This window comes from Amphiprion ocellaris, chromosome 10 (genome assembly GCF_022539595.1).
Source record: "Amphiprion ocellaris isolate individual 3 ecotype Okinawa chromosome 10, ASM2253959v1, whole genome shotgun sequence".
Taxonomy (NCBI): domain Eukaryota; kingdom Metazoa; phylum Chordata; class Actinopteri; family Pomacentridae; genus Amphiprion; species Amphiprion ocellaris.
The window spans coordinates 5511248-5535616 of NC_072775.1; the positions used below are offsets into that span (position 1 = coordinate 5511248).

Genomic DNA, 24369 nt, shown 5'->3' on the forward strand with positions numbered 1-24369 from the left:
GAAAATGTGAGCAAACGAGTTGCAAGAGAGTGGTAGTGCTGTAGGAGTGCACAAGCAGAGAGAGTGCAGCAACATATCAGGGAAATATAATTCATTTTCTGGTTTTAGTTGGAAGATTCAAAGCAAAAAATATATTACAGGAATACAATACTTACAGCTTCCCCTCTCACACTTGTATTTGCATTGTGGAAAGAAAAAGAGATGTGATTGTGACATTTTGTTGAATAAGAGAATAAGTGAAAGGGGAAACTATGAAGATGAGGCAAAACGAGACACAGACGTTAAGACGTTAAGCAAAGTTCAAAGATGAGCACGGCGCCGTCTTGTTTGCTTTCGTGTGACAAAAAAATACATCATGAATATCAAAAGGATTATCATTCATTCCTCCCAGCTACAACCCTTAGCTCACCTTGAGAAGACGAGTAATTCAAATGGAGGCATCCGTACAAAGGAAACAATATTTCCCCTTACCATCATGCACCAGGGCACCTCATCCTATCAAGCCTAGCCTTACACTTTCATGTACAATAAGATTTATGCAAATCCGTCCCCTAAACATGCACATCTAAAGGTCAGGCATTCCATTTCTTCTATTAATTAGCTTCACATAGTAGCATTTGTGATACTAGGTGATTCTTGAGAGCAAGTTAATTTAGTGCACAAAGGCCATTTATCAGGTAATACATCTGTGCCATGCATCACAACAGACAAGCTTCATCACACAAATTAAAAGTCATTAGACAGTAACGCAGCCTGTCAGGGAATAACTCAGTGCTGATTCTCCACCAGCGCTCTACCAGAGGAGCCGGGTGGGTGAGTGGGTTGATGTGTGTCAGTATATAGCCGAGCGAGGCTTTTCACAGTATGTCCTCGAGTGCCGTTGTGTGTCTGTGTTGAATGGGAAAACACGTTTTATGTGCAAGACAACAGCAGTTGCGTCCAATTACGAGAGATATAGCAACATAAGTAGTAACTTCTGTGGCAATAGTGGATGCTGTTAATGAGTCACAATGGAGCAGTGATATCCTACTTCTGCAGCGTTTTCTTGCTCTTCTGAAATGCTAGCACATAATGTCACATTATTCTTCTGGGAAAAAAATGCAAATGACAGACATTTTTAGACACATTCAAGGCACCATCAGGCATTCTGTGAGAAACCTGATGCTGTCCTGACAAAAAGTTAAGGGATCTCTTCAGGGCTGTTATTCTCCAGGTCAGCTGGTCAGTTGGTTGGTCGATATCATCTGATCTGACCAAATTCTAATCAGACAATCAGCGATGTTACTTTCATAAGTAGGAGAGTGATACATCAAAAGCCTTCCAGGATTAATTCAATAATTTTGGCATTTCAAAAATAGTGTGTTTTCAAAGCACACCAACATAATGGAGACTGCAAGGTCTGCTATAAACTAATGGACACCATATCAAAGAAGTCGTCATTGTGGATGCATCTTGTTCAAACAGAAGGCAAAAAAAGTCAAGCATATTCTTTGCAAATAGGAGTTTATACATCATGGCTCAATAGCCCACATGGAACTATCTATTAACATCAGGCTGACTTGTGTCTGTTATTTTCCTCATTCAGCAGTTGATATGGTTCCATTTTTTTAGAAATAATATGAATATGCTCAGGTCCACGTAGGTCGGCTCCAAGTATGTTGGTGTCATTTCAGTTAAAAAAAACAAGGTTAAAATGATTTCATATGCTGCTATGTGCTAGCTTTTTCTGTTAATTTATAAATCATAAGGCTAACAGGTAGAGTTCACTCAGTGTGCTGTGGCCAATAGAGTTCATCTGGAGAAAAAGCACTTTTCTTTTTCCAACTAGTCAATTGGTTGAAGAGTTGGTACAATATTAGTTGACTAACATTTGTTTTGGTTGAAAACAGCCCTAGATCACTTAAAACTATTCAGACGGTGGCAAACATGAATGTCCAAAATCCATGCCAATCCATATGATGTTTGTTTACCAGTCCAGTGAGAATCACAGATGCTAGATTTATGGCACTAGACCTAGGGATTGCCCAAGTCAATAGGACTCATCCCTGGAAAGAATGAATATCTATACCAACATTCATATATAAGTGTTCTTGAAATATCTGAGCAAAAATGAAGAATTTCAACTTGACAATGGTGCCAACAAAAAAGTCTGAGAGCCACCAAAATCTATGACCTTTAACATCTGGGTATCATGAATATGGTTCATGGTTATGTTGCCATCTCCCATGAATTTATTAAGAAAGTCTTGTTCCATCATTCTGACATACGGCATTTGCGACGTTAAAATTACAGCAAAAATCGAGTTACGCTGCACCGTAGGAATGGAAATCCAACATAAGTTGAGGACCGCCTGTACAACTTTTTATTTGTAACAGAGATAATTCTTTCTGAAAGCAAGTTACAGTCTTTCTTTAAATACATACCATACATTCTACACATACTAGATCCATGCTATAGACTGAGTTCCTTAATTTGTACGTGTGAGATAAGGTGCAGAGGACTTAGTTTGATAATCTACCACGTATGTTCTGCCATCAGGTGTCTTAAGGCCAGACTGCTTGTCCATTTTAATATCCCCTTGTGGTCTCCGCTGATAGTGAACGCCGTGAACTAAACCAAAACTAAACTGACCTAATCATTGCCAATCTTCTTTGCCTTAAAAGGCACCCGGCTGGCCTAATATAACTGCCACATTTAATTTCCATCTGCCAGGAGGTGGCAAGTGAAGATAGAATGATGAGAGCCGATTAGTGGGAAATGAGCCAGTTTGACAGGGATAGATTAAAGTTTGGCTGATCAAGGGTGCAAGGACACCGACATCCTTGGCAACATTTGGATACACAAGTCTCTGAATGCAAATATGTAGTAAACAAGCTCACACAACAGTGTTCTGGATTTCACTTTTCTTCAAACTGCTGGCTGTTTTTTCTATATATATCTCTATATATCATTGATTTTCTTCCACCTACCCACTTCCACACACTACAAACAAATGCCTAATCTTCTTCTATGCTGCCTTTGATTAATCAGATGAACTCAAGGCTTGCAGAGTGCCTTGACTTTTTACTTTCACACGCATACCAAGCACACATGCCTGTCAGGTCAGGTGTGAATGTCCCAAGTTCGATTCTGTTCTCCCCTGATGCCACTTGGTCCTCGATCAGACCTCATTTACTCACACATTCTTCTGGCTGGTGGGGGCTGATCTGTCAACCTGCCTCGGTGACCTTGTCGCAAGGCCTCAAAGCTGAATGCTAAATTCGTAAAGGACAGCAACTTCCAAGATACACACACACACACACACACACACACACACACACACACACACATACACATGAACACAGACCCAGACAGATTTATGCTTGGAAGAGAACCACAGATATCATTAGAATCTGGATGCAGTGAAAGAAGATTTTAATTCAGTATAAATGTCGGTTCCAATGTTGGAAGTCATTTGTCTTTGGCTGGCATATTAGGCATTTGTTGGTTGTTAATGTGCTCCCACTGCAACAGCGTCATTGGCTTTATTTTGCTTGTCCTTTTCTTCACTCGTGTGTGGTTTGGTGTTAGGTTTCTAAGGTGCCCAGGTGCACCATGGTCTCTGATGTGACCAAGTGATTGTCTTGGCTTCAGTTTCATCTTCTGTTTAACCTTTTGGTGGTTTTATACAGACTGTTTGGTTGTACCAATATCTGCTTTACTTGTGGTTTTTCTGTTATTTTAGTTGGGTGTGGTGAGCTTATTTTTTCCACATTAAACTTGACAGTAACTTTTCATATTGTAATACGGCAAACTTGTGAGCTAACACTTGCATATTTTCCATTTATATTGTATATTAAAGATGGATATAACCACTGTAACATTACCCATTGCTTTGTAGACTGCTATTCTGAAGCCACAGGTTTGGAATTTAGTAGTTGCCCTCTAGGTCTTTTAAAAGCAGACATAACAACCAAGGGCTGAATTTGGCACTTTGCATGGTGATATGGTAGCAACTTGTCAATCACAAGGCAGCCATACCCTAAAGCATACCCTGCTTTGTTGTCTATTTTCCTCTAAATAGGTCCGTAATTTACAAAGTGGACAATCATGCTGGTGAAACTAGTATTTAAGAGCATTAACTCATTCAGAAAATGTTTACAGCTGAGAAGTAAGATGATTTTCTCATAGATTTGTATACAATCTGACTTCTTTTTGTAGCCAGAGGAGTCACAGTCTGGCTGCAGGTTTAAGGTACTTTTACATATTCCAGAACCTGAGGCTGCATCCATCCAGTCTATGTTATTTATACATTCCACATTTATGGAGTAACATTATTCAATGAGCTTGTATATCTGCCCCCTGGCAATGTAAGTCCAATATTTACTCAGTTTTAGCCATGTTTTTGCCCTCTGATAACTGCTGAGGGACTGATCTGACTCTTTGTAGCTTCTAAATCCTCCACTATGTTCGAGCTCTAGAAGCTAATTTTGTCCATCTGCAAGCAGGTGAGGTTTCTGTGCTTTTCCACTGAGCCTGTTGTGGCTGAAGGCAGTGCTATTACAGCAGAAGCCAAAGCAGTAATTTTGCAGGCCAGTACCCACATTGTCACACTGTTTTTGTAATTTCCTTTGATACATTGTTCAAATATTGGTTATAGCCACTTTAAAGCTTTTATGAGTAGAATGTGGAAAACAGACATATTTAACCTCCAGGGTAGCATCAAATATAAAAAGTTTTTGTGATTTTTTGAATTGTATTAGGTTAACCTTGAGGAGTTTCATTGCCTTTTTTTCGACAAAACCACGGCTAAGGGAGAAGATAAAAACATCCTTTGTACTGTCTAGCAAAATTGTAGAAAACTTTAATTAGTTATGTGCAACAGTTTTATACGTGTCCTCAGGTCTCACCAACACTGAAAGAAAAATGTTGGTTCTTCATGTAACACATATTTTACTGCTTGTTTTACTTTGTTTCTGTACTCATGTTCCTCCGCTCTGTTTAAGCACAGCCTGTTGTTCTGCCCAATGAACCAGAATTTTTGTCATGTAATTGTTGGTGGCACCTAAGTCAGTCATGGTTTACCATTTTTCCCATTAAGTGCAGAATTTATTGTTTTTTTATAGAAATTGTTCCGTACAAAGGGATTATTTTCAGTGAATTTTTAAATGAGACGTAGAAAAAAGTGATTCTGATGAAATAATGCAATTTTGAGCTTTATGAACACATTAGTATTTCAAGAATTGCCAGAAAGCTGAGAATCCGTAGATTTTTTTTCTACTTTTGCAGTTTCTTGTTCTGATAAAAGGTATCTTTTGGTGATTTTTTTTTTTTTTTTTTAAATCTAAAATACATTTCAAAACCACTGGCAGATTTTGGTGTTCAGAGGGTTAACATTTACAAAGAAAGAAATACTTTAGAATCTTTCTTAGTTTCTTTGTATTTTCTTGGGTTTATCCATCTTGAGTCTGCAGATACTTTATTAACCTTTATTCAGCTAAATTAGCATTAATGAGACATGCCCATCATTGCATTACTTGGAAACTGGTGAAACTTAATGACTCACATGGTGTAAAAAAAAAAAAAAAAAAACTAAGTGTGGATATATTTCAGAGAAGCGTAGGAGAAGATGTGTGATTAACAACGTGATATTTGTCAACACACCCACACAGCAGCAATACACTGAATACTATTATTGTAGCACGCACATTCTCAATTTGTTTAACATGACAAATGACCCATGTTTAGGTCCACACGCACATAAACGTGTATATGCATACAAATTCAAACACAGACATTGTGATTTTGTATCAGCGACTTCTCCATATAACTGCCTAAGTTGTATTGTTACCATCTAAGGCAGAGACATGTTGTCGGTATATCATTTTAAAGGAATGGTGAAATACAAATGAAACGCTGATGCAGAGGAAATATTCATATTATACACTCAGAAAGTCTCTTTGCCTTCATCCGTGCGCATGTGCGTTGCTCCCTGAGCTTACATGCACACTTTTTCCCATCGTGCCATGGCTCGTAAAATGAGTTGTGTTCCATCAGAGCAGACTCACACAACAAGCCTATTCCCTAATTGGTGCTTGAGCTTTTAAATTGCCTGTGTTCGCTCACATCCAGATAGTCTCCTCGCTCATTGCTCTCTTGCTTCCTTTGAAAGTGAAATCCCACTCCGTCTGAGACAAAATATTATTTAATGGGGAGTAATTGATTCACATATTTGCATAGCATGAAATTTAAATTCAACAAACTCTGCAGTAATGTGTGAAAACATCCTTTTTTTTCAAAATTTTAAAAAATAATACAGTTTTAATATATTACCACAGTCATTTTTTGGACAGTGTGGTGTTTGTGCTTGTCATTAGTAAGTAATAAGTATGTATTATTCATCCACTGCAATAAATAAAGCATAAAAGCAATGAAAACATCCTCCCTTAAATCTAAAATCGGCAAATTTTCACCTAAAGGCAATACATTAGTTGGCCTCACTTTTAATCATGTCCATGTGCCCCCACAACTGTCTCTCAGACTGACAAGCTGTTTATCTCATGATATGTAGCTGGAGGCTGATTTAACAGGTATCCAGATGGCACCAACTTCTTGTTTTTTTTGGGGTTTTTTTTGCTATTACATAATTTTATCATAGTACCACAAGCTTTCGACAATATTCTATGGATCCTATTGTTCTGTTAGTGAACAATGACGGTACTAGCTTGTTTTTTTTACTGTCAGATCGCTTTTCTGGTGTCCCACAAGATTTTATCCTAGGTCCTAATGTTTGTTTTATTTCTGAAGTTAACAACACAAGTTTGTTTCCCTAAAAAGATGAATAGCAGCATTAAGGACTGTCTTAGGGGCTGAAGTTGCCAGTGGTACATTTTTGACCTGCTTAGTAACAACAAAAATTGCTCTTCAATCTGACATATTAGTCTGTACAGTTACAGAATCATACTCAGCATTGTCAGGACGTGGTATTGCAAGGCTTTCAGAAAATATCATAATAAAGAGCTTGTCTCTGAATTTCACTCAGTTATAAGATTGTGTAATTTGCTTTAGGAGACCAAAATATGCAGATGTGCGTTAAGTTTGAGACTGCGGTTGACAGTCTGTTTTTTGGGTGGTTTTTTGTCAGTGTGCTCACTGGGGAAACTGTTGGAAAACTTTAGGACGACGGCATTTTGTGCATCCATTAAAGGCAAATGTGACAAAGACAATAAACAGCATTAAAGGAAAACATTAGATTAGTGGAGAGTGATGAGAAGACTGTAAACTTTCTCTGATAAATAGATGAAACAAGCACAAATGTAATATTTCCGTCATCCATTCCACATCATTCTATCATTTGTGGTTCGACTAGAGCTCTTTTGCGTCATGTTGTTGTATCCTCGTCTTCTCTTTTGAAGAATTAGCAAATCCAGCTCTATCTCAATACAGTTTGGAAAATAATCATTATTTCACAGTTTTTTTGCCTATTTTCTGGATATTTGCTGAGCCTTTGCACTATATTTGGATGCAAATGTGTTATGTTGTAGTCAGGCATCAAATACCTGATCCTTCACAAAACTATTGTATCTCAAGCAGCCTCTGTGCAGATTGTGTGCTGGAGTTTGATATTTCCTTTTATATGATTTATTGTCTTTCTACAAATGTAAGTGTTGTAGAGGAACAGTGTTCCATTCTAAATTTGTGTTACACTGTATTGATTTTGTGAGACAAAGTAAAAGCAGACCCAGGTTTTATCTTGCCTTACTTGTTTGTACTGTATCTTTCTCTGTTTATATTGTTTGAGAAGTTTTGTCAGACTCAATAACCTGAGCTGAGCAAAAAAAAAAGTCAATAAAACCTATAACAGCAACAGTCACATTAATACGATGTAAACATTTCATTGTTCAGCACAGATGTAATCAGTCTTGCTGGAGGAAACGTAGAGCTCCTGTAGCTGTGGCCCAAATATTTACTCTCCTTCATGTATTCTGCCTGTGATGCAGAAAAGCTATAAAGTCTCCAGAAGGGAGATATGGGAATGTGGGAGCACTTAATGCTTTGTAGTTTTGTTGTGCTGCTACAGGAGAAAAAATATTCTCTCATTTCAGCTTTTTTCAGCCCCTTATCTCACTGCGAGAAACATTTGACCTCAACATCTATCTAATAAGAGTATATATATATATATGATTATGTTCAATAAAAGTAGGAATAAAATAAGATCCTTTGTGATCGCATAGTGTGTTTAGAGTTTCACCAGTCAAGTAGTGGTTAAGCATTTCTCCAATTCCTTCCTGTTTCATTCAGGTAATTCGCCTTCAGAGGAGTCCGAGGAGCGCGACAAGGAGCCCAGGACGCTGACTTTCCCCGCATACATCGCCAGCCTTCTGGACACTGGTGCTAAACGCATGGCGGCCGGCGTTCGCATGGACTGCACGAGCCAGGGCCAGTGTCCTCGCTCCTGCCACCTCTGCCACATGAGCCCGAGGGCGGCACAAGGCCGGCAGCAGTCTGAGCCCGTCCTGCTGCAGATCACCAAGGCTGCACCCATCTACGAACTGGTATCCAACAACGAGACCTACCAGGTACGTACGCTGGGCTTTTTGTGTTTGTCCTTATGTCTGAAAACACCAATTTCTTGCAGCACCCATTATATCATTTTTCCATTATACCCTCTAAATTGGTTGTCGCATCCTCTCTCATCTTCCTGAAATGGATCATCACACTTAGTCTTCCTGTGTATGATTAAAGAGCACGTTTATTGTCCGGTGCCCTTGTCATCCTTTGTTCAGTAAAATAAAAGTAATTTCACTTTGATGTGGAAAAACTCTTCCACCATTTTTAGATCCACGCTGCATGAGGACAGCAGCTAATAATAATAAGCTGAATCCAGGCATGGCTGTGTGATCATCAAAACACAGTCAGTCTGTTAGCTGGCATCCTACAATGAAGCCTTCAGTGTATTTGTGACAGTGTGTAGATGATTCATCAGGCCTGACAGCCTCGTGGCCTCATTATGAAACAGGGTCACAGAAGCAGAGAACTTTATAAGGGAAATCTTTCTCTTGTAGGCTATCACTCCTTCCTCTGCCACAAAGTGCCGTACTGAGCTGCAACTTGTCTGACTCCATCGATACTGGATCTCAATTCCGCTTCTACTCCTCCAGCAGGAAGAAAGGGGTCGATACAGTGCTGTCCACCCTCCTGGGGTGTCAGTCTTTCATCCTCAAGCTCAATCAGATGCAGCTGCTGTTATTGACAGCGGTTGCTTGGAGGTTGCCTGTGCAGTCACTCATGCAGGCCTTGCACTCACCAGTATCACTGCTACTACCTACTGTACAATGACATATCCACCCCTGCTAATTTGATATGTATCTACTGTAAATATATGACATAATACAGATGCATTTATCAAGATTTGATACTACGCAATAATGCAAATTTCACTAAGATACAGCTTAACCTTAATTCCACTGACTGGATTATCCAGAGACCCCAGATATATTCTTTTGAATGTAACAGTTTTTGAGGCTACACAGGAAGGAGGTGAGAAAGCAGAAGGATTTCAGGAGGTTTTACCTGTTTATCAGAACTCCAAGATGTCTTTGGCAGTTACAAGTTATAGTGTATACTGTATAGTGTAGCTCTAAATGATATCAGCGTCAGCAATGGAAAACAGATTAAATTTGGCTCGATTTGACATTCCTAAACGACCTATAGAAATTGAATGTGATGGGAAAAGAATGTTTACTTGAAATTCCTGAGAACAAAATAATACCAGAATCAACAGATGATAAATTAGTACAAATATGGATTGCACTTGGAAATATCTATTTCCAGTTTACATAATATTCAACTTAACTCTAAATTGTAATATTTTTGCATCATTTTTACCCATAACTGTTGTTGCCTTGTGAGGAAATAAGTTCACATTTGATATGATGGTCGTTTCTTACAGTAGTTACAGTCAGTATCTGTTTTCACTTTGGATCTTTAGTGTCACTATCTGATTTTGGCCTTAGCCAGAACTCTCTTAAAGCCTTCCCCTCACTGATCTATATAGTTTTCTTTTTTTGTAAAATGAAAACTTTCAAATGCAATAGCAAATAAAAAACTGTAAAATGCTACTCTGATGGGTTAAGGTGCAACAACTAAAGCCAAATATTTCCATCTGATGAGTCAGCTTTGTCGTTGTTCATTCACCATCTCTCTCCCTGGATTGCATGTCATTCTACACTTTCATCTGTCTAATAAACATAAAAATGCTAGGCTCACCCAAACTGAAAACTGTACTGAGAATAGTCCATGTGAGGACTTAATTAAAAATTGCAGGTTTTAATATTTGCTTTTTTCCTGTCCTCTCATCTTTCCTCGTAGGCTCTTCAGGAGGCGATGATGAGCATGCTGTGGTGCTCAGGCAAAGGTGATGTTATCGATGACTGGTGTCGATGTGATTCCAGCGCTTTTGGCACAGACGGACTGCCCACCTGCGCCCCACTCCCTCAGCCTATGTCAGTAAAATAATATTACCTTCTCTCAGTTCAGCCCCCTCAGATGGATTACTGCAAATACCATCCATCATTTTACTGGCACAGATCTATCTCCTGTTACAATGGCCCAGTAATACACTATCAGGATCCATGTGTACGCTGCATTTTATTGCAACGCTACAGCACTCAATGGCTTATTTCTGCTGTCCAGTTTGGGTGTGCTAATCAATTAAATGAGCTGCTGTATATTGATCAGTAGGCATAAAAACCTCTGTACACAGGCTCCTCAGTGCTACATAGCCGGAGAGTCGGTCAGACATTGCGGGATAAATGACCGTGTTTTCTGTCAACAGAAGTGTTTGTGGCTTTGCAGAATATGATTTCATTGGATTGCAGTTTTGCGGAACACGGAGGATAATGTTAGCTGTCAATTACAGTAATGAGCCCAGGTTGCTGACAGCATCTTTCACACAGCGCTGTGGTTTTACATCTCTTTCACTCTGTTGTCAGGCTGAAACTGTCTTACACCTATGAGCCCAGCAGCTCATTGGTCATCATGGAGTGGAACCACACCGAGCCGCCAATCGGTGTCAGGATTGTTGATTATCTCATCAGCCAGGAGAAGGTGACAGAGAGGACCGACCACTCTAAAGTTGAGACAGGTACGTCAGTCCGGAGCTGTTTGCATCAAGAGTTTGGTCTCAGATAATAAACACAGCCAAACAGCTGGGAAATAGTGGAATACAATATTAATGTTGCCAGGCAACCAGTAATAGTAAAAACCTTCAGGCATCATGAAGATATTTATCCTTGCATCCCCCAATATGCTCTTATAGACACAAGGTTTTACCATCCACCTGCTGGCACTCACAGGTGGATTAGTGTATTTCACTCCTTTCAAATACAACTTAAAGCTTGTTTTTTCAATAGTTACTGAAGCACCAAGAGGCTCTGGTAATATTTTGGACATGAACCACTTTGAGATGGATGATGAGTAAGTCAGTTGGCCTTGGTTTGCATGGGCAGCTGTGGGCCAGTGTTCATTATTTTTGCTGGCTCAAAGCATAAGTGCACCACTTTGTCAGCACCATGTGGCTAAAACAACCTAATTGGTTTTATGGTGTCCACCACCTGGAGGAAATCTCAGTCCAGAGGTGTAAAATAGGGGATTTCATCAAACTGTACAGACCTTTCCAAAAATGGGTTATAAAACTGTTAAAGTGATGACATTCTGTCATTCAGACATTGATCATTTTTACATTAATGTTCATCTACAGCATACCCTCAAAAGGGATGATATTTCTCATTCACATGAATTGCACAGTACATAAAGTGATGAATAATTCATGAATGAACAGAAAACTATTTATAAACTAATAGCAAGTTACTGTCACCATATCTGGGAGCATTTATAAATATAACTAAATAATGAAGTCACCACTGTTTTTCCATATGCAGTCCTTCTTCTTTAGAGATGCTCATACAGATCGTGCTGCTGTTTGATGCAACAGATACTTAGTAAAGGAAAGACTCCTACAAACAGCTGGAAGCAACAAACTAAATGTGTTACCCTGTTAGTGTTTTGTCAAAATCTGGTTTACATTCATTATTGTTGAGTGCCATTAATCTGACCTTTTACAGTCTGTTTTCATTTCAATACACTTTTATCTTTATGGAGGTTTCAGTGTCAAATTGTCCTGTAAAGTAAACGACTAAGATGTTTTGTGATTTTAGCAAGCAGCTGTGATGTTTTTAATATTGCTGAAATGTGGAAGAAGTGACATGACATTTGTCCGTTAAAGCCACGGCGTGCCATGTTAGAAATGTTTCTACATCCCACTGAGGGCTGTCATGACTTTTACAGAAAAGTAACCAGGATGCTCACTTAGACATGAAACTGACATGTTCAGATGTCGTCAGATTAACAAAAAGGGGGGCACATCAGACAGGGGCTTAAATGTACACTTTACACCAAAATGCAATATAGTGTCAACTCATGATGTTACTGTTGTCCTTGGAAAAGCTTGAAAGTATATAAAATTTGTGAAATTTTATCATTTAAAATAAGAATATCATCTACAGCAACAACAAAAAATGTAGTAATAAATACTAAATTACACACAAATACTTGAATCAAACGTTCTAAGTTCTGTAAATGTTAATAATCCATAGATACATTGTCCTATGGAGCCCTCTGTCTACACCCAGGTTTAAACTACTCACTTGTTTGACTTGGACCACATCATGTTGTAATTTTTAAGGCCACCACTAGATGTCATACAACGGTAATAATAATGGACATCTTCAGCATTTCTGAACAGTTGGTTGATTAGTCTGATTCCATGACATTCTCCAGTTCATACATAGTGATCTATTAAAAACGACTGTAATGGCTTTCATCGTGGCACAAAAAGGTCTTGAGATTCATTATAATAATGACAACAAATTAGCCAGACAGCATGACATGCAAATATTAGATAAAAACATGTTTAAAACCTTACAGTTTAAGTAATTTGCCTTCTTGTGCAGCAGCTTTTTCAGTTCTTTAACAGGTTTCTGTTTTTCCCCAGTTTCATCCGTACAGATTCAGTGATTTAACTGTTTTCCCTCATGTTTTCACTAAAAGGAGGAAGTGATATCAGCAGCCACAGGAGCAGCAGGAGAGTGTGTATCTCTGTTGTCAGTGACAGAGAGCCCAGCTTATTTGGCTGCTCCTCTATGAGTACAAGCTGGCGAAAGAGGGGCAGTTTATTTTAGCAGTAATGACCCAATCCATAACGGCGACTGTTACAGTTCCCTGTAAGTAGCAAAGTTGGTTGTAGCTTAATGAGAGAATAAACTGTATTTGTCAGAACGGTAAGGATCATTAATCAATACAGTGGGTTCAGGAGGGAGAGCAGAGCATTTTCTTTATTAGTCGTATTACAGCACACAGGAGCTATAGGTTCAGCACTAATGGTTCATCTAAGAGAATATATTTACTTCTAAAAAAGTTGTACCATAACTTATTCCATTTATTTACGTTAGTCAGTATTTCAAGTCTTCCGCTGCAGACTGAAAAACATTTTCCACCCATTTATCTCCATTAGGAAGGACTAAATATACAACAACATCAGCCAAGTTTGCACACTCTCGATACATTCTAATTACAGGAGGGAGAGATGCTTGTTTCTCACTCTCCTGCTCTTTGTATTGCGAGTACACATTGCAGGATATTGTCCAAGATTCTTCAATCATTATGATCAGGAGTTTTTTCTGTGCTTCTTCATGGTGCAGCTGCATTAAGCTTCGACGTTTAAGATCCCGCCTGGATCAATCAACAATGTTTATGACTATAGCTACCAGAATTTGCTGCATTAATTGCATGGTATGGATATTTCTCTATTGTATGTTAAACTACGACCTGCACAACACTAAAAATGAGATTAGATTAGGAGAATGGCAGCACTTCTGTGTCTCTGGGGTAGCTAGCAGTTATAGTGTTTCACAAAACATGAATGTCAATGAGAAAAAAAGGCGTCGCTACATACTCTAGATATTTTACTACTTCCTTTTTTACGACCTCTCCGAGCTAGCTTTTTCACCCTAGTCTGTACATCAACTCAAGGCGCATATTTCAAGCAGAAGAATATATCTTAATGACAACTTTTTCCGCTGTATAACAGTTTGATGCAATGCTGAATTTATTTTAATTGCTCAAATGTGTTTTTTTCCTTTTCATTGGTCTACGTTGCTTCAATACTTGTCTCCTCACTGCTTTGTGTAAACACAGCCTGCAGTTCAGCTGAATTGTCCCTTTAATTTTGGTCCTACTTGAGTTCTATGTATCTTCTAAGTTGCACTAAGGAGTGGAGATTTTAACAGAATCTGTTAATCCAATACTTCTTTGTTTTTAGAGATTTGGCCCTGATATTTTGTATAGTTTTGGTTATTTTTACAAGTATTATGCCTTTCAGAGCTGGTGGCAGGTTAAGGAGTTCAGAGCGTCAGTGCAATCTAACGTGAACCATATTAATGTACCCTGACCTTAACTGTACCAAGCAGTTTGTGGGCAGAAGTGCTTCATGCAGATATATATGAAATGCAGCGCCACCAGTGTGGTACGAGCACAACAAAAGGACATTTTTAGTGCTGTAACTGTATGGTCAAAAATATGTGGAACCTCTGTCCACATATTCAACTGTTGCGCACACTGGTTGCTTCAAAATGTTGTAAAAAGCCTTCCTGGAATGGAGTCTGTTGTAGCCAGATGTTAATGCCTAAAGTAATAGAATGAGCTCAGTGAGAAGAGGCTTAATGTTTGCTTCTGTGTCAAGATATTTTACCCAAAGTTTGTATTCATACAGGCAGACACAGCCTAATGGACAGAAAATAATGTGTTAAGTAAGATGGTTGCGTTACAGGTGTGAAAGAATGTTATCTTTTAAAAATGACCAAAATGACAAACTGAAACCATTCGAATCTAAGCTTAAAATCATGATACTTCATCAAAATCACTTTATTCGACAAGGCAAGGCAAGTTTATTTGTATAGCACCATTCATACACAAGGCAAATCAAGGAGCTTTACAGAGGCATAGAGATGCATTTAGAAAGGAACACTGAAATTACATTAAAATCCCAGAATAAACGCAAGATATTAAGACATTAAAGTTGAAGCATTACATTAACACACATGTTAAAACCATTGAAATAAAATGGGATTTAAAGCCAGTAAAAGTACATTTTAATATACAAGAATGGATAATTAGGAACTAGGAATATGAATCAGAGAAAGCCCTAGTAATTTTTTTTTTCAGGCCTGGTTTAAATGAGTTGACTGCTTCAGCAGACCTCACATATTCAGAAAGTTTGTTCCATAGATGAGGTGAATAATAACTGAGCGCTGCTTCCTTTTGTTTGGTTTTGATTCTGGAGACACACAGTAAATCAAGTCCAGTTTTTAAAAATCCCTCCTCAATAAACATTTGCTCTATCCAGAGTCTGTAAATGACAAAATGTTCTTTGCTGAGAAGCCATGAGTGACTCAGCTGCATTCCAAAAAGTGCCAAAAATACAGGGACTTTTCAGCTCAATTTCAGTTTGTGTTTACACTGAGCAAAGAGGAGACAGCTACAGAAAGAAAAATATTGGGAGATTGAGAGGAAAATAAAACAAATGCAGTGTGATTTTAGAAATGGTGTGCAGAAAAGCAAATTGACAGCAAGTTATTGAAAGATACATTCAGACCTGTGAGTTATCTTTGTAGAGCTGATGTGCAGAGTAGTGTGAAAAAGTCCTGGTTTGCAAAGGTTATAAAAAATCTAAGCTGTGAAATAACTCCAGTATGCAGAGACATTTTTATTTCCTGTATTGGTAACACCTTTCTGAATCAAAATGGATAACTTGTTTATTCCTGGTTATTGGAACGTCTGTCCGCATATTAGACTGCTTTAAAAAATTTAAAAAATAAAGGTTCCTGCATTGTAGCCAAGTTAAAACATGTTGTGAAAAGCCTTCCCAGAAGAGTGGATGTTGTTGTGGTGTTGTGGCAGCATATTAGTATCCATGGCAACAGAATGAGATCAGTAAAATAAGGCACGATCTTTGTTTCTGAGTCAACATACTTTCATCCAAAACTCATCTTCATACTAGCAGGCATAATCCAATGGACAGGTAGTAATAAGGAATATGTGAGGTAGATAGATTACACAGTCTTTTATAGAGCATTTATCTCTTGAGTTAACTTAGACAATGTTCCAAAGCCTGTATTATGGAGTAGCTTTGCTGAAGCACTTGAAGCCATACCTTTGTTATTAACAGCAGGACTCTCCTCAGGGCTTGGTCTCAGGACCTTATTTTTTAAAGCAAAACCCACCTGCATTCACAAATCATGCCGCATGATATTGTGCTTTAGTGGCAGACATTTCTATATTTCCAAATAAAGTTACATTTACAACAAAGCAAACATCACATGACAAATTGCCAGGTCAATAATCCAGTTTCACTGTCAGAAAAACTATAGACAGGTGACAAATTAATGGAAAAACCTGAATACTTGACCCCTATACAGTGAAGATATCCCGTGGCTGGTATGATGTGGGGGATATTTTACTGGAACTGACTGGGACCACTTGTCATCTTAGAAGAAAAAGTCACTGCAAATAAGTACAAAGGTGTTCTGAGTGAGCATCTTTGTCCTTTGATGAAACATTTCTATCACGATCACAATGGTGTCTTCCAAGATGAAAATCCATAGGGAAGGAGGTGTCACTGAATGGTTTTATAATACAGGGTTATTCAAAGAGAGTGAACCGATTTTATTAAGAAAAAGCAATAGAAAACTCCAGCCAAGTCACAAGTATTCTACTCACAATCAACTTTTATTTCCTGTCTTACAAGTGTTCAGTGTGGCCACCACCTGCAGCACAATGGGCAACATCAATGCGATAAGAGAATTCCTCCCAGACGCGTATCAGCATATTACGATCCACTGAGGTGATCGCTGTTGTTATTCAGTGTCATCTGATGACCTTAAACATCAAATACAAGTTGATTGTGAGGTAGAATACTTGTGTCTTGGCTGGAGTTTTCTATCACTTTTCCTTATTAAAATATTGCGTAATGAAATTGGTTCATTCTTTTTGAATAACCCTGTATAAAAATGATGTGAATCATATGGCATGGCCTTCACAGTCACCAGATCTCAACCCAACTTGTTCTCAAACGGAATATATTTTGGATTAAAATGGTTCCGTCCTTCCAGTAAAGTCTCAACCACTTACAGAATCCACACCAAGGTGTTTCCAAGCTGTTCTGGTAACCCAACTCCTTACAAAAACATTGTATGTTGGTTTTTCCTTTAATTTCTCACGCATTTGTATGTTTTGCTTCTGTTCTTTTATTTTGTTGACGAGTAAATAATGCACTGACAGTAGAGCATTTGTGCTAATTAATTCTGACTGCAGGACCACCATTGAAGCTCGAATGCAGGAGAGCATTTTGACGAGCAACAATGAAATATTACTTTATGGCAAATGTGACCTTTCTGCTTTGGAATTTTGGAGCATAATTTCTTCCTGTGCCCTTTGAATAAATCGTGTGTGTCAGCTCACCATTACCGCTGTGTTCCATAGCCTTACAAAGCAACTGTTTGTCCCATCCCCTAATCTGTGCTGTCAGAGCGATAAACATACAAGATGAAAGCAGTGGATGCTTGAGTATCCGGCATGACTTTCTGTGGTTGAGGGAACATTCTCGAGCTGTAGTGGCTTGATATGATGTTTACTTAGACTTAAGGTTCAAACAAACTTCATATCGGAGCCACAAATTTGATCATTCAAGCATCAGAATAGGACTTTGGTACCACATCAAAGTTCGGAGTTGGAAAGAGTTAATCGTGATCAGGCCTATTGAAAGAAACATCATTTCTTTGTGACACGACAGCAAGTGCTGCAATTTTGGGTATAGATTCAGTCATTCCTGCTAAAATAACTTGCTGAAGCCTCTTAATTGTTATCAGTCAGTGGTTGATATATTGCAGAGACATCGATATTCCAATCAGATAAGCAGTCTTACACCATATGGTCTTATATCTACCAACATACTGGATCTACTATGGAACTGGTGGCAATGTTTTTTTCATGGAAAGTAGCACTGGTGCTGGGAAAGAAACGCAAACTGTGGCACAGGAATATTCCACTCATGATTGGATTGCTACGGTCATGCTGAGATTTACCAGTTTACTGTTTCTGGTGCACTGTCTAAACAAGACAATGCGTGTTTCCATGCTGTAATGTCAGACATCCTCATTAAACTAATAGAGATTGCTTTCTTACACAAGAAAATTTGCTATCCGTTCAGCTCCACACAGGGATAATTTCTTAACGTTTTTTCCTGCCAGTTCCATTGCTAATCACTTGCCTTGCTAGACCATTAAATGGTGGCAAAGATATAATGTTCTCATTGCAACAACAGACTCCAGTATCTTCATTAAGTGCTTCAAAACAAACTCCATTTGCCCAAGAGGTACAATCTATCACTGCAAATTTAAAGCAGAAAATGAATTTATCAGACTTTACTTGTTTGTTGCCTGGAGCCCAATTTTGTTGTCTCCCTGCTTCAAGAAATGCAAGACATTGCACAAATAAAATAGCTGAGTTTACAACTACTCTTCTTATACTACTTGAGCAGTCTTTGAGGATACTTTTTATGTGTAATGTGAACTTTTATGTCTGCCTTAGAATGCTTGCTGCTAATTTTTAGCCCTGTAATTGTTATTTTCTGGTCAGCAGTTATGTGAAAATGTGTCATTTTTAGGAATGCTGGACCTTAATTGTGATAATAAATTATGTAATTTTATCTATATGAAAGTAAATGCATGCATCATGTCTTTTAATATATGGGTATATGTAAAAAATCTACAAGTTTTAGTTTTGTGTGACTCAAAAGTTAGTGCCTGTTGGAGTAAATACTTCAGTGCAGTTTTTCCTCCAGCAAAAACAGATTTAGATAAAACAGGTGAGTATGTTATAAAGTCATGTTGGACACAGTCATCCTCCACTAGTTTACAATGCTGGACCATCCTTTGAGTCCATTTTTCTAATGAAGTTCGAACTAGTATGTAAGAGATGAGCATCAAGACAAATCAACTGTATCTTTGTAGTGCAACACAGTGATGCTGGCCATGAATCACATCTACTCTGCACTGCTGCTAAGTTCAGGATTGCTTAAAGTGCCGGGCTGCTGTTTTGACCTTGTGACTAATCAGGGATGTTTGTTGTTATGCTACTGGTTGCAGTGTAGGGAGAATCTTGGTTTACCCAAACCAACATCAACTGTTACAGGAGACTGTGTGAAACAGGCCTTCACTGGTGGCATTGCTGCAAAGAAACCATTAATGAGAGAGACCAGATAGAGGAAAAGAAGTGCTTACACTAACAAGCACAAGGAATGGACATTAAAGCAGTCGAAGTCTGGACCTGTGACTCTGTTAGCAATATTTTCAATGCTCTATGCGGGTTATTTGATGAAGAAGTGTGATGGCATGCTGCATGAGATAATCTGGTCTTAAACCTGAACCCAACTGAGATGTTTTAGGTTGAGATGAAGTGCCGAGTGAAGGAAAGCAGCCAGCAAGTGCTCAGCATATGTGGTAATTTCTTTAAGACTGTTGGAAAAGGTCCAGATGACAACCTTGTGAAGGTGGTTGAGGGAATAAACAGTGTTCAAAAGTGGTCACCCTGAAAAACCAACTATATTTATGATATTTTGCTTTGTTACTCTTTGTTTACTACCTAAATCCAAATGTCATTTCATAGTTTTGATCTCCCAAGCATTGGTGTACGCTGCAGAGCATAAAGAAAAACCAATGAATCACGAGGTGTTTCCAGACATTTGATTGGCACTGTATAATCTACATCATGGGATATCATGGTCTTTATAAACTTTGTGGACTCGGGTTTTGGGCACAAATAGTTTCAGTACATATATTCAGCAGCCCCTCAGCACTTTCTTTGGTGTAGAGGTAGCAGTTTGTCAACCAATTGGGATTATAGATGTCAGAATGTAGTTTGTATGAGAGCTGGTGTCACAAACTTGCCCATCAGGCTTAGCATAGAACAAACACAGTTGTACGTATGGCAAGCAGAATGAAGGGAAAGCATGTCAATCACCACCTGTGCTGCTTAAAGCAGACTATACTTTGTCACAGGACTGAAATAATCTTGTACAGAGTTTACAGCAGCCACTTTAAACTACTAAGTGGCAGGAGAAAACCACCAGATCAGCTGGTAGAAACCGATAGAAACCTCAGGAGATTTTACATGTCAAATGTGCTGGAAGAACACACTGTATTCATAACATATGAGACTTTACAACCAGTGGCTAACCAACAAGTAAATCACACCAGTGTTAGCTGTTACTAGCAGTTTAGTTATGAATCAGAGTGCCTGGGTTGCAAACAGAAAAGATTAAGATATATGCACCCTGTTTGATGCAAATAAAAGTTTGCTGTGAGCGATCCAAACATCTCCACCCACTGCTGAAACTCAAGAGCCAAACACAGAGCAACAGAATAATCTGTCCAGAAAAAAGCTCCACTCTCTAATATACATGAACCCCATCACCTTCTTCACACCTGTCACGCTCCAAGCAGATAACATATAGGTCCGAGGATTATACAGTTTACCGAGGTCCCATTCCATAACTCTTGGGTGTTGAAGTTGTCAAAACTTTTAACAGCTCCCCCTCGCTGCCATTTGGACTCTCCGACGTGTGAAATTGCCCAGCGCAGCTCTAATTACGCTGAGTGAAAGCGATCCAGCTCTGGTTGGTGTGGCCCAGCTGTGTTAAGAAAGGACAGAAAAACACAATGCAGCAGAGTTTTATCACAGCTTCGGCGCTTATGCATCTCGTCTTTAGCGGATGATTGATTACTTGGGAGAACAGACCCTGATGGGAACACATTGGCGAAGGCGGCTGGGTATAGATGTTGTGTTGAGTCACGGGAGAGAAGAGAGGAAAAAAAGACCACCAAGGAGAGCAGAGGAAAGGTGGGGGGGGGGGGGGGGGGGGGGGGGGGGACTGAAAGACAGGAGTGGGGCTGAAAAAGATGGAAAGATCTAGAAGAGCCCACTTGTACAGTGTGGTTTTGATTTCAGCTGTCAGTCTTCTGTCATCTCAGAGAATCAGTCTCACATGAGCTGATGTTCAGTTCTCTACAGATCTCTCCTTGGCTGCCTCTCCTCTCTTTCGCTTTTCCTTCACCACTCCCTCATCTTTCCTCTCATCTCCTGTTCCTCCTCTTCCATGACATTTCTCTCCCTGAAATTCTTATCACTTCTCTTTTAATCTTTTCTTTAACCACCTCCTTTTTTTCTTCTCCTTCCCTCTTTTGCTAGGCTCTTTTCATAGACAAGCCCCTTCTTTGGCCTCCTCCGTCTTCTCTTTTTTACCACATGTTCCGTCGTTCCCTCATTTTTCTTGTTTTTGTTTTCTCTTTATCGTTTCTTCTTTTTTCTAAAAGGCATCAGGGTAAAACACAGGTCAAACTGAATTTGTTGGATGAAACATCTACAAAATATACAGTCAGCGTACAATCAAAACATTTTAGACAAACCATATCTTGATTAAATCATACTATATAGTGCGTGGTAAGAGCGCTAAGGTCATTAAAGTAGTTTTTCATCACAATGTCGTATGACAAAGGAATGGTAGAAACCACAGCTCCCTGGGTGCAGGCGAAATTTACTGCAATAGGTTTTACAGCATAATAAATGAGGAGTTATGATGGATGCATTGCAGTGGCTTTTCGCCATCTTTAATGATGCTTTAACAAGCAGAGATGTAAGTGTATAATGTGCTTATATAGATCAAATGGAATCCACGTTCTAGATAAGTGACAAGAGAAATCAATCAACGAGAATATACAGACTTGTTTTCTACAGTTGTGGACATATATCAGCAGAAGATGTTTCTGGTTTGGATGGTTTTGCTGAATGTCATGAGCTGGGAGATTTTAATGCTGTCTGCATTTATCAGCTTTCCTCAGACTGATGAATCTGCTATGCTTCGGTGGTTCGTTAATTCTGCCATTTTTAGTGTCTTCTTTGACTCACTCCCAGGTTTTCAAGTTTTGATTTCTAACTTTGTCTCTTAAAAGTCAGACAGTCAAAAGAGCATAATGGTGTAAACTCAGGGCCAAATGTGGGATTATGAAAATGCCATCGACACGGAGATAACAATTATATTACATCCAAGGATAGTTTCTGTTTTTCTAATGTTTTTTTTCTCTTACCTCTGTCTGTCTTTCCCCAACCCCTCCGCACCCACATCATCTTTTATGGAGGAATAGGTAAAGTAAGAGTAAATTTCTGTATAGTACAAAACAGAGGCTGAATCTTTTATAAAGCATTAATCAATAGTTGACACGGGGATTTACATGTTATCATTGATGTTAATCATTTGTTTTTACACTGGCACTACTGCTCTTAGAGGCCGTTTGATGCTACTTCAGTATCTGAAATATTGTTTCTTCCCTGAAGTTAATCCCCAAATGGTTTGCATGATAAATTCCAGAAGAACGATAAAAACAGAGCATCCATTTACGGGAAAAAGATCTGAACAGACACGGCTGATCATCTGTGTAAGAAACAGAAAAAAATAAACAAATGAAATAAATAAAAGACCAAATATCTTCCCTTTACTTTCTCTTGAGGCTCATCAGAAACAGATGCTTACTACAAAACATCCTTAAAAGTCTGTTGTTTATACACCGAGCGTACACTCATTGACAGCTGCACGGTTGCATTTGTGTGTTTTTCTTCCTCGCTCGTGGTTATGTAATGTTAGATAAGTCTACATACAGTACATACAGCTGATGATCAACGGACTCAGAGCTCGGCGAGATCTGGAGCTAACAACAGCTTGTTTGTGCAGTAATCTTTCCCTTAACAAGCTTCAGGCACACAAGGTGAGATCATAGTGGAATCGCTCACATACGCTCACGCATTTGCAGGGTCCCCAGCAGATGTGTGCACGCCTCACAAAATAGGAAGTCTGCTTTAAGTCAGGGCACCACTAGGCTGGACCAGTTCTCACTGTGAAAACAAACATCCCCTGAGCTGAGAGTGATCCAGTGATGTAACAGCTTTGATCACCCGGCTAGGGCAAGGTTTGCTCAAGGGTCAGTGGAACTCGGAATCCAATCAATAAACACATTACTCACCTATTTACATCACACACATACACATGCATACATACCAACAATGGGGGAGACCAGAACACGTGCTTTGCCCCAAATCTAAACCAGGCTGAGTTTCCTCTTAGCACCAGTCGCTTCCTCTGAGCTGCCACCGCTTGACCTTTCCCACCTGCTTTCTCTTTATTCCACTGAGTGCAAGCCCTGTGTCATCCTGAGCAATTTCTGTTTGGCTGTTTGGAAAGTAAATGCTGTTAGTGTGGATATGTTAAGTGTAATACTCCATTCATGGGGAAAATATTCTCCACACCAGCCACCTGGTTGCAAAGATAGCAGCAGCCCATTTGTACCTTTTACTACTCAGATTCTACGTCTACCTGCCAAATCCAGGGGCATTTTCTGGTCAGAGAAGATATAAAACCCCTCATGCATGATCTAGTGGGTTTGCCTTCAGGTTTCCGCCTAGTTGCATTCGGAACAATTCCACCTGAAAGTATATAGAACTCAGATTCAGAAGCCTTAACCAATGAAACTTTCAGTGACTTTTAAGACTAGTTCAGCCACACTCTGCTTGTGACCATAAAGAAAGAACATAGTGCTCTCCAGCACAACTTCATACAACATCTGCAGGAAAAGTTTCCATCAAGGAAAAACTCAATCATCTTCCGAAAAGGGGCCCAGTTTGCCCCCACTGCGCAGTGAGTTTTATCAGATCTAGCAGTTTGCTGAATCATTTGATCCAGCTAACTGCAGGTGGTCATCAGTGGCCCGTTCTGCATTTCTCTGTACTCCAGGCTCCAAAATAAAGGCTTCAGGTTTGATATAAACTACAAAGTTCATCATCAGTCTTTGTCCGGGAGCTGTGCTACCACGTACATTTTTATGAAATATCTCACAGTTGATCATGGACTTGGTTAGTCTATGGCACGCATTCCAGTAACAAAATACCCATTGGTTTTCAGATCAAGGTCACCCCAGGATTTTTTTTCATCTTTGCGAACTTAAACATTGATGTCTCTGTCTGTACCAAGTCTTATAACGTTCCAACTTGAGCCCAACCCAAGGATTCCAAAAAGGCTGGTTCCAGTGAACTGATGTTTAGCACATAAACAGATGGGTGTTGGAGGCATCACTGGAGGAAGCCTATTAAAAATCTATTAATTCTAATTCTTCTCACCCTGGATAAAATGATGAAAGGAAAGATCCCAATTCCTATCAGGAAGAAGAA

The 24369-nt window shown here is 39.1% G+C and overlaps 1 protein-coding gene across 6 annotated transcripts in view; it reads left to right on the forward strand.

The window, feature by feature from the left end:
• astn1 (astrotactin 1) overlaps positions 1–24369 on the forward strand; it is a 435709-nt gene that overhangs the window by 376161 nt on the left and 35179 nt on the right. For all 6 annotated transcript variants that reach the window (XM_023261620.3, XM_023261621.3, XM_023261622.3 and 3 more), the window contains 3 exons: positions 8281–8558; positions 10351–10484; positions 10974–11125. In XM_023261620.3, the coding sequence (XP_023117388.1) occupies positions 8281–8558; positions 10351–10484; positions 10974–11125 (564 nt within the window). The remainder of the gene's footprint in view (positions 1–8280; positions 8559–10350; positions 10485–10973; positions 11126–24369) is intronic.